Genomic DNA, 11022 nt, shown 5'->3' on the forward strand with positions numbered 1-11022 from the left:
CGCGGGCGGGGGGCGGGGCCGCAGAGGGGTCGGGGCCGCGGGCGGGGCGCGGCGCCGCGGAGGGGGCGGGGCCGCGGGCGGGGCGCGGCGCCGCGGAGGGGTCGGGGCCGCGGGCGGGGCGCGGCGCCGCGGAGGGGGCGGGGGGCGGGGCCGCAGAGGGGGCGGGGCCGCGGGCGGGGCGCGGCGCCGCGGAGGGGGCGGGGCCGCGGGCGGGGCGCGGCGCCGCGGAGGGGGCGGGGCCGCGGGCGGGACGCGGCGCCACCGGGGAGGGCCGCGCCGCGGGCGCCCGCGCTTCACTTGCCGGCCTTCTGCGCCTTCTGCGCCGATTTGGTGACCTTGCCTGCCCCGCCACTCTTCTTCTCCACGTTCTTGATGACGCCCACGGCCACCGTCTGCCGCATGTCGCGGACGGCGAAGCGGCCTGTGCGGAGGGATGCGTGAGCGGCGGCCGAGATGCAGCGCGCATGCGCACTGGCCCAGACGGCATCCCGGCCCGGCCCCGGCGGCCCCGCACCACGCAGGGGTCCGGCCCCGCCTGTGGCTGCCGGCCGGGCCATCCTGCTGGGAGGCCACTCAGCCACTGTGGGCCTTGCGCAAGTCATGTAAGGGACGCCATCGCCGGTCTGCCCAGCCACCTGCACTCAGTCACCAAAGCCAAGGGTCTCTTGAAAGCCAAGGGCCCCCACCCACTGCGCACCTCCTCCCCAGGGGTCTCCACTCTCAGTTGGGATGGGTGGCCGGCTCCAGGCTGCGAAGCCCTCAGCACCCCCAGCTCATCTAGGAGTGGGTACCACGTTCAGCCCCCCAGCTCATCTAGGGGTGGGTACCACGTTCAGCCCCCCCCAGCTCATCTAGGGGTGGGTACCACGTTCAGCCCCCCAGCTCATCTAGGGGTGGGTACCACCCTCAGCACCCCCCAGTTCATCTAGGAGTGGGTACCACCCTCAGCACCCCCCAGTTCATCTAGGAGTGGGTACCACGTTCAGCCCCCCCAGCTCATCTAGGAGTGGGTACCACCCTCAGCACCCCCCAGTTCATCTAGGAGTGGGTACCACCCTCAGCACCCCCCAGCTCATCTAGGAGTGGGTACCACCCTCAGCGCCCCCCAGCTTATCTAGGAGTGGGTACCACCCTCAGCGCCCCCCAGCTTATTTGGAGTGGGTACCTCCCTCAGGCCCCCCCAGCTCATCTAGGAGTGGGTACCACGTTCAGCCCCCCCCCAGCTCATCTAGGAGTGGGTACCACCCTCAGCACCCCCCAGTTCATCTAGGAGTGGGTACCACGTTCAGCCCCCCCAGCTCATCTAGGAGTGGGTACCACGTTCAGCCCCCCCAGTTCATCTAGGAGTGGGTACCACATTCAGCCCCCCCAGTTCATCTAGGAGTGGGTACCACCCTCAACCCCCCCCAGCTCATCTAGGAGTGGGTACCACGTTCAGCCCCCCCAGCTCATCTAGGAGTGGGTACCACGTTCAGCCCCCCCAGCTCATCTAGGAGTGGGTACCACGTTCAGCCCCCCCAGTTCATCTAGGAGTGGGTACCACGTTCAGCCCCCCCAGCTCATCTAGGAGTGGGTACCACGTTCAGCCCCCCGGCTCACCGAGGGGTGGGTACTGTGAGAAGCTCTCCACACACATGGGCTTCCCGGGAACCATCTCCACGATGGCTGCATCGCCAGACTTCAGGGACTTGGGGTTGTCCTCCAGCTTCTTGCCAGAACGCCGGTCGATCTTCTCCTTCAGCTCTGCAAACTTGCAGGCAATGTGGGCTGTGTGGCAGTCGATGACTGGTGAGTAGCCAGCGCTGATCTGCCCAGGGTGGTTCAGTATGATGACCTGAGGACAGGGTTGCATGAGACCGTGAGGCATGCTCTGTGCGTGGCTGCCTAAGGAGGGGAGGGTCAACCCTAGGTGGAGGCTCGGGCATGGGGGTGACGCCTGGACCCCACCCCCACCCCCAGCCTGCGTGAGAGTGTTGACTGGGGAGGAGGCTCACACCATGGGGGCCCGCCTCCAGACCGAACCCCAATGAACTTGCTGAACTCCTGAGAAGCCACTGAGCAACAGCTGACTACACTGTTTGAAACCCTGTCCATGGGCGAGAGAGAAGGCAAGTGAGCCTCACAGTTGTTACAACCTACGGAAGTCATTTTAGAAATTTTCCTTCCACGAAGAGATGATCAAAGAGGGTACAACTTAAAAGGTAGAGAATCATCAAGTATTGCAGAGGAGCTGGGCAGAGGGGGACACTCCTGAGATGTACAGGTATGGTTTGAGGCCAACCCAGGCAGAAAAGTCTGTCAGACTCCATTCCCAAACTAACCAGCAAAAAGTAGGGCTGGAGATGTGGCTCAAATGCTAAAGCACCAGCCAAGAAAAGCAAGCAAGCTAGCAAGTGAAAGGCCCTGACTTGGAACCACAGTACTGCAAAATAAACAACCAAACATGGATCTCAAAGACAAGCTCTGGCAGCCTAGGGCTGCGCAGAGGCTGCAGTGTGTGTGTGGCGGGGGACTCGGGTGTCACTCTGCCTGCCCACCGGACGCCTCAGGTCTGGGTGGCCCTGTGCAGACATGGTGATTGTCATCCCAGCACCAGCAGGCCCTGTCCCGCTCTGGGAGCGAATGCCCACCTGGGAGGTGAACTGGGCGGCCTCCTGCGGCGGGTCCGACTTGCTGTCCCCACACACGTTGCCCCGCCGGATGTCCTTGACAGACACATTCTTCACGTTGAAGCCCACATTGTCCCCAGGCAGGGCCTCGCTCAGCGCCTCATGGTGCATTTCTACCGACTTCACCTCCGTGGTGATGTTCACCGGAGCGAAGGTCACCACCATGCCCGGCCGAAGGATGCCAGTCTCCACTCGGCCCACGGGGACCGTGCCAATGCCTGGGCCCAGAGGAGGGAGGTGTGAGGGGCTTCGGGTGGGGATGTGGGGCAGGTCGTTTAGGCACAGAAGCAGAGGCCTCAGGAGCAGGGTGGGAGCGTGCCACACGTTTGGGGTAGGGCAGGGGTCCTGGAAGAGGAAGACGCTGAGATTCTGAGAGGTGGAGGTCCCCTGGTTCAATCAGGGGAGGAAAGGCCGGAGTTCCAGAACCTCGAGGGCAGGAGACAGTGCCGTGTGGGGAAGGGTCCCCTCCAATGGCTGTTCATAGCACGGGGCGGGCTAGTTCACCCGGGGCCCCTGCGGTGGGCCCAAGGCCCTGCCCACCAGGGGCTCCCTGCGCCCAGCACAGCCTCTGTCGCGGAAGGGGCATCCACACCCAGCCCTTCCCACAGGTCTGCCCACAGCAGCCTGGGTGGCTGCCAAGATGACAGCCTGGCTTCCCAGGGAGGGGTTCTCTGAGGCCTGGGTCGCACAGTGGGAGGCAGATGTGGAAGCTGTGGCTGGGGGGCTGGGGTCACACCTCGGGCTGGAGCCCCTGCAGGTCTTATCTGTGAGGGCCTATTTATCCTGTGACCTGTTTTTCTCATTTCTGGATGGGGACCTTTGTGGGGTGAAGTGTGAGTCGCCTCTGCTCCCACCTTCTGCCTCCACCTCCTGGCTCAGAGCTGAGCACCTGGAGGGAGGAGAGTGGGTAGGGTGGACAAGTGGAGGACCATGGGTAGGGTGGACAGGTGGAGGACCATGGGTAGGGTGGACAGGTGGAGGACAGTGGGTAGGGTGGACAGGTGGAGGACCATGGGTAGGGTGGACAGATGGAGGACAGTGGGTAAGGTGGAAGATGGACAGATGGAGGACAGTGGGTAGGATGGACATATGGAGGACAGTGGGTAGGATGGACAGATGGAGGACAGTGGGTAGGATGGACAGATGTGGACAGATGGAGGACAGTGGGTAAGGTGGAGGATGGACAGATGGAGGACAGTGGGTGAGGTGGAGGATGGACAGATGGAGGACAGTGGGTGAGGTGGACAGATGGAGGACAGTGGGTGAGGTGGGTAGGATGGACAGATGGAGGACAGTGGGTGAGGTGGAGGATGGACAGATGGAGGACAGTGGGTAGGATGGACAGATGGAGGACAGTGGGTGAGGTGGAGGATGGACAGATGGAGGACAGTGGGTAGGATGGACAGATGGAGGACAGTGGGTAAGGTGGAAGATGGACAGATGGAGGACAGTGGGTAGGATGGACAGATGGAGGACAGTGGGTAGGATGGACAGATGGAGGACAGTGGGTAAGGTGGAGGATGGACAGATGGAGGACAGTGGGTAGGATGGACAGATGGAGGACAGTGGGTAGGATGGACAGATGTGGACAGATGGAGGACAGTGGGTGAGGTGGAGGATGGACAGATGGAGGACAGTGGGTAAGGTGGAGGATGGACAGATGGAGGACAGTGGGTAGGATGGACAGATGGAGGACAGTGGGTGAGGTGGAGGATGGACAGATGGAGGACAGTGGGTGAGGTGGACAGATGGAGGACAGTGGGTGAGGTGGAGGGTGGACACACGGATGGGAGAGTGGGCAGGTGTACTGAGGGGAATGGGTCGTCCCCTCCAAAGCGGGTGGTGTGAGGATGCCAGGCTCCGCGCTGGGCCCTGGTGCAGGGGAAGGCGGTGGGGGCTGGGGCACCGCGTGAGCATGAGCCCTCACTCACCGCCGATCTTGTACACGTCCTGCAGCGGCAGGCGCAGAGGCTTGTCTGTGGGGCGTGTCGGGGGCAGGATCGTGTCCAGGGCCTCCAGCAGGGACACGCCACTCGCGTTCCCTTCCTTGCGTTCCACTTTCCAGCCCTTGAACCACGGCATCTAGAGGGGGAGACACCGATAGAGCACAGCCTGCCGTGGCCTCCGGCCCTGGGGCCTGCCTACCAGGCCTGGCCCTCAAGAATGGGCGGCATCAGGCCCTTGTCTCGGGGTTGCCCCGGAAGGTGGTATGGTGGCCCCTGGTGCCTGACTTCTGGCTCATTTCAGGGGAGGGGTAATGGGGGTTTGGACCACTGGGCCTTGTACCTGCCAGGCAGGTGCTCTGCCTCTTGAGCCCTGCGCTCAGCCATCCTTTCTCTGGTTATTTTTGAAAAGTGTCCCTTCTTGCTCAGACCAGCTTGGACTCAGACCCTCCCGTCCTAATGACGTGAGAATGGCAGGCCATGTCCCACTCTCGGCTTTGTTTTCTGTTTTATTCTGTTTGGGGGGGGAGAGAGGGAGAGGGAGAGTGTGTGTGTCTGTGTGTGTGTGATGTGTGTGTGTGTGTGATGGGTGTGTGTGATGGGTGTGTGTGTGATGGGTGTGTGTGTGTGATGGGTGTGATGGGTGTGTGTGTGTGATGGGTGTGTGTGATGGGTGTGATGGGTGTGTGTCTGTGTGTGTGATGGGTGTGTGTGATGGGTGTGTGTGATGGGTGTGTGTGTGATGGGCGTGATGGGTGTGTGTCTGTGTGTCTGTGTGTGTGTCTGTGTGTGTGTGATGGGTGTGTGTGTGTGATGGGTGTGTGTGATGGGTGTGATGGGTGTGTCTGTGTGTCTGTGTGTGTGATGGGTGTGTGTGATGGGTGTGTGTGTGATGGGTGTGTGTGATGGGTGTGTGTGTGATGGGTGTGCGTGTGTGATGGGTGTGTGTGATGGGTGCGTGTGTGATGGGTGTGTGTGATGGGTGTGTGTGTGATGCATGTGTGTGTGATGGGTGTGTGTGTGTGATGGGTGTGGGTGTGATGGGTGTGATGGGTGTGTGTCTGTGTGTGTGTGATGGGTGTGTGTGATGGGTGTGTGTGTGTGTGATGGGTGTGTGTGTGATGGGCGTGATGGGTGTGTGTCTGTGTGTGTCTGTGTGTGTGTGATGGGTGTGTGTGATGGGTGTGTGTGATGGGTGTGTGTGTGATGGGCGTGATGGGTGTGTGTCTGTGTGTGTCTGTGTGTGTGTGATGGGTGTGTGTGTGATGGGTGTGTGTGTGATGGGTGTGTGTGTGATGGGTGTGATGGGTGTGTCTGTGTGTGTGTCTGTGTGTGTGTGTCTGTGTGTGTGTGTGTGATGGGTGTGTGTGATGGGTGTGTGTGTGATGGGTGTGTGTCTGTGTGTGTGTGATGGGTGTGTGTGTGATGGGTGTGTGTGATGGGTGTGTGTGATGGGTGTGATGGGTGTGTCTGTGTGTGTGATGGGTGTGTGTGTGATGGGTGTGTGTGTGTGATGGGTGTGATGGGTGTGTCTGTGTGTGTGATGGGTGTGTGTGTGATGGGTGTGTGTGTGATGGGTGTGTGATGGGTGTGTGTGTGTCTGTGTGTGTAAGTGATGGGTGTGTGTCTGTGTCTGTGTGTGTGATGGGTGTGTGTGTCTGTGTGTGTGATGGGAGTGTGTGTCTGTGTGTGTGTGATGGGTGTGTGTGTCTGTCTGTGTGATGGGTGCGTGTGTGTGTGAGAGTGTGTGTGTGTGATGGGTGTGTGTGTCTGTGTGTGTGATGGGTGCGTGTGTGTGAGTGTGTGTGTGAGAGTGTGTGTGTGTGATGAGTGTGTGTGTCTGTGTGATGGGTGTCTGTGTGATGGGTGTCTGTGTGTGTGTGTGTCTGTGTGTGATGGGTGTCTGTGTGTATGTGTGATGGGTGTGTGTGTGTGTGTGTGTGTGTGTGAGATCCTTGTCAGTACTCAGGGCTTACAGCTCTTGCTCAGCTTCCTCACTCATGGCTGGTGTTCTACCACTTGAACTCTGCCTCTGGTTCTGTTTTTTTCTGTTTAATTGGAAATAAGTCTCTCAGATTTGTCTTCCCTGAGCTGGCTCTGGACCGTGATCCTCAGACCTCCACCTCCTAAGCAGCTAGGATTATAGCTGTGAGCCAGAGGCCCCGAGCACCCTCCCAATGTTTTACTGGTTGAGATGAGGTCTTGAAAACTCTCTGCCAGGCGAGCCTAGAGCCACAGCCCTGCTAGCCTGCATCCTCTGGCTGCAGGCGTCAGCGCCTTGCTCAGCCCTGGCTCAATGATTTTGTGCCTCTCCCGGCACCGGACAACTCACAACTCGCCTTTCTGCTCACGTCCTCAACCACAGGGACCCTGGGCCAACTCATCTTAAGGAAGAGCAAAGAGAAAAGGCCTTCGCCTCAGCCCAGACTTCTCTAGAGTGCATCTGACCCGTGAAGAATCCCAGCCCTGTCTGACTCCCGCAGCTCCCAAGCCTGTGGCCAGCAGGCTCCTGAACCAGACAAGAGCTGGGCAGAAAGGGACAGAGTCCGGGGAGTGGCCTCGCCATGGACGGTGGCTAGCGATGCTCCAGTCCCAGAAGCTCTTCTGGATTCCACGGTGTCTCCAGGCTGGGCACTCCACCCTGAGCAGACAGTGAGTCCTCCCTGCATGGAGCTCCCCGGGGCCCTACCATGGACAGGGACAGAGAGGGGCCTTGTGCCTCCTGCCCTTGTCTTCACAGCAAATACCAACACCCCGGGTCCACCGTGGGCAGTCAGGCCCTGGCCCTGGTCACAACAAACTCACAGCAAGTGCCAACAAGGGGGCCCTGCTTGTTAGGGGCTTCCTTGGGACGGTAGAGAGCCTGCCTGTCTGCTGCGACATGTGTGAGGGTCGGTATGACCCACAGGCAAGCAACACCTAGCAGAGCAACATGGAGGTGGGCTAGAGCACCCCTCACCCCGCGAGCAGTCTCTAGACTCTAAGCTGTGGGCTCTGTGCAGCTGGTCCAACAGCTCCTGACCGCCTCTAGCACTCCAATTCCATGCGACCTCCCTTAGTGGTTGCCTGACTTGGACCAGGGTCTCCTCTGGATGGACAGTTAGGAGCACCATCCCAGTCCCCAAAAAATGCCCCCCCACCTCTGACCAGCCCTGGACTGCAGGCTGCTCAGCCTCAGGCCTCCCAGATTGCCCGCCAGAGCCAGCCCTCCACCGTCCTGTCCAGCACAGGATCCAACACGCTTTTCAGAGTCCAGCCCACCCTCCACACTCCAGGGCAGGCAGCCCACGAGCCCCGGGGCCTGGCTGACCCTGCACAAAGTCCAGGGTCAAGACAATGCCTGCGAAAAGCCATCTTCCTTATCGTAGGATTCTGGGGCCAAGACCCTCAATCCTGTGCCTGGCCACTGCTGCCCCTGGAGCCAACTCGGGGACCACACCTAGCAAGAGAAGAGCCCTTGGCTGCCCCCTCCCCGGCTGTGAAGGCCACCCGGGGGGACCTCCAGGACAGCCCCCCTACCAGACAGACACCCCCAGGCCAGTGTCTGACACAGCAACGCTGTGGGTCAGCCGCACTGACCCTGCTCAGCCCTGGGCCCTGCCCTGACTCGGCCTGACCGGCATTGGCGCGCCCCCAGCCGCCCCCAGCACTCACGTTGGGTGAGGGCTCCAGCATGTTGTCGCCGTGCCAGCCCGAGATGGGCACAAAGGGCACTGTGGCTGGGTTGTAGCCGATCTTCTTGATGTAGGCGCTGACCTCCTTCACAATCTCATCGTAGCGCTTCTCGCTGTAGGCAGGCTCCGTGGAGTCCATCTTGTTGACGCCCACAATGAGCTGCTTCACGCCCAGCGTGTAGGCCAGCAGAGCGTGCTCGCGGGTCTGCCCATTCTTGGAGATGCCAGCCTCAAACTCACCGACGCCTGCAGCCACGATCAACACCGCGCAGTCCGCCTGTGCAGCAGGGGCGCAGTGAGCCTCCTCTGCCTGCCGCAGGCCCCACCACACAGGCTGTGCTGGCGGTGGGGACTCCGTGGCGTGGCGTGGAGGACAAGGCTTGCATCGAGGGACCCAGATGTGGGAACCACGCTACCATGGGTGCTGCTGGATGAGTCTCTGTCCCTCTGTCCGTCTGTCCGTCCATCCATGAGTGCCCCCAGGAACATCTGGTTGTGTAGTCTGACTGTCTGAGTGTCTGCTCACATCCCAGTCTCTATCCTGGCTTTGTATCTGTCTGTGATGGGCACAGGGCGTCCATATCTGTCCCCCCCAATGGTCCCAGCACATAGTGCTGGATGCAGGCTGAGATCTGGGCCCCTGACTCAATTCTCAAGGACTCTGTGACAAATGCCCTGGTGGGAAACACAGGAGACCCCAATGCTCTGGAAGAAGTACAGGGGTCCCCAGGTGCACCCCTCACTGCCCACCTGGGACGTGCCAGTGATCATGTTTTTGATGAAGTCCCGATGCCCTGGGGCGTCGATGATGGTGATGTAGTATTTGGTGGTCTCGAACTTCCAGAGGGAGATGTCGATAGTGATGCCACGCTCCCGCTCGGCCTTCAACTTGTCCAGCACCCAGGCATACTTGAAGGAGCCTTTCCCCATCTGGAGAGATAGGGGGGCCTCAGGGCAGGTTCTCAGGGCCCTGGCCTCCCTGCTGGGCCAGCCCCAGGCCCTGGACGCAGCCCATGAAAGGCAGCTGGGCCCTGGGACGCTGGCCCTGGCCTGTCTCAGTGCAGCCACAACCCACCAGGTGCTGACAGGTCGTTGCCACCCAAGTCCACCAGCAGGTGGCGTGAGGGCCTAGAAGCTGACGGGCCCGGCTGACCCCCGCCCGAGTGGAGAGCTCCCCTTCATCTGAAACGGGGTACTCCTCACCCCTTCATCAACAAGAGGCAGTCACACCATGGATTTGTGGCTGTCCAACAAAAGGCCATCTGTGTTATTTTTAATAACAAGAAGGAAAGGAAAAACTGGATGAGGTTTTGATGAAGGCCTTGCTCTCCGTAGCCGGTAAAGACTCCCAATAGCTCAAAGGTACCCCTCCTCCCTCCACCCTCAGGATCAAAGCTGGCAGCCTTTCACAAACACTTGGGTGCCTGGGAACTGTGGGACCCCACCCCTACCCCCACCCCCGGGCTGGGCAAGAACTGTGCTTCAGAACCTCCATGGACAGACATCTGCCCTTGGGGAGACTTCCAGAACCTCTGCCCTTGGGGAAGCTTCCAGAACCTCCATGGATAGACGTCTGCCCTTGGGGAAGCTGCTGGTCCCCGAGCACCCACTCAGACAGGCGCAGCAGCTTGCCCTACCCCCATGCCAAGGGTGGGGACGTGGCTCTCGGGCCAGATGCACAGAGAACCCTGTCCATCACCAAGGCAGGGCCTCAGGCCAAGGTGCTAGACAAAGTCCTCTCAAAGCCCAGGGATGGGGGCAGAGGATAGACCCTGATCTTGGCTCTTTCTCACTCACCAGCCTCAGCCAGGAGGGAAAGACAGAGACAGAGAAAGACAGAGAGACAGAGACAGAGAGAGACAGAGACAGACAGAGACAGAGAGACAGAGACAGAGAGACAGAGATAGAGAGAGAAAGACACAGAGACAGAGAGACAGAGAGAGACAGAGACAGAGACGGAGACAGAGAAAGACAGAGACAGACAGAGAGACAGACACAGACACAGACAGAGACAGACACTGAGAGAGACAGAGAGACAGAGACAGAGACAGACAGAGAGACAGACACAGAGACAGAGAGAGAGGGATGGAGGGAGAGGGATGAAGGAGATGGAGGGAGGGAGGGGGGGGAGGAGGAGGGAGCGCGCCAGCCCCCTCATCCTCAGAAGGCGCTGGAGCCCTGCTCTGGGCAGATGCGGGGATAAGCAGCCCTCCCTCCCCCCCAGCCTGAGGAGATGGATGTGCAGGCCAGCTGCCCATCAATCAGCTATTAATAGCAGCCCTGAGCCCAGCCTGGTCCTGGGATGAGAAAGGGCAGCACCAGCCCAGCCCCAGCTTCAGGCCTCAAGGGCCTGCGAAGCTCTCACCCTCCAAGGCCCGGCCGTGGGCCTGTGCAGAGCAGGGGCCTCACCTCTCTGGTCCAACCCCCCACGGGCAAATCTGGCAGCACAATGGCCCCTTCCCGCCCATCGACCCCCCCCATCTTCTCTGGTGGGGACCGGGGCACACAGGCCCGGTGCCCAGGGGGAGAGCCGTGTTCCAGGGGCCAGGGCTAGAGCGGGGGACCCCCTCCCTCACCTCAGCCGCCTCCTTCTCGAACTTCTCAATGGTCCTCTTGTCGATGCCCCCACATTTGTAGATGAGGTGGCCGGTTGTGGTGGACTTGCCGGAGTCCACGTGACCAATGACCACAATGTTGATGTGAGTCTTCTCCTTGCCCATTGTGCCGGCCTGGGGA

The 11022-nt window shown here is 60.6% G+C and overlaps 1 protein-coding gene across 1 annotated transcript; it reads right to left on the reverse strand.

Moving 5' to 3' along the window:
• Window positions 1-293: 293 nt before the first annotated feature.
• Eef1a2 (eukaryotic translation elongation factor 1 alpha 2) lies at window positions 294-11022 on the reverse strand. Its single transcript, XM_042672279.1, has 7 exons — window positions 10863-11022; window positions 9037-9216; window positions 8267-8563; window positions 4601-4751; window positions 2631-2887; window positions 1600-1834; window positions 294-421 (listed from the first exon to the last, which is right to left on the reverse strand). Exons 1-7 carry the CDS (start codon window positions 11004-11006, stop codon window positions 294-296), a joined length of 1392 nt encoding a protein of 463 aa, XP_042528213.1. The 5' UTR covers window positions 11007-11022.

Source organism: Dipodomys spectabilis, unplaced genomic scaffold, assembly GCF_019054845.1.
Source record: "Dipodomys spectabilis isolate Male_0828 unplaced genomic scaffold, ASM1905484v1 ptg000692l, whole genome shotgun sequence".
NCBI lineage: Eukaryota > Metazoa > Chordata > Mammalia > Rodentia > Heteromyidae > Dipodomys > Dipodomys spectabilis.

Bases quoted from the DNA above. Each gene is read 5' to 3' on its own strand.
- Eef1a2 (XM_042672279.1), bottom strand. From the start codon at position 11,006: ATGGGCAAGGAGAAGACTCACATCAACATTGTGGTCATTGGTCACGTG. The intron at 8,564-9,036 runs GTGGGCAGTGAG...CCTGCTGCACAG, and splicing joins TGATCACTGGCACGTCCCAG to GCGGACTGCGCGGTGTTGAT. The intron at 422-1,599 runs GTGAGCCGGGGG...CCCTCCGCACAG, and splicing joins CTCACAGTACCCACCCCTCG to GCCGCTTCGCCGTCCGCGAC.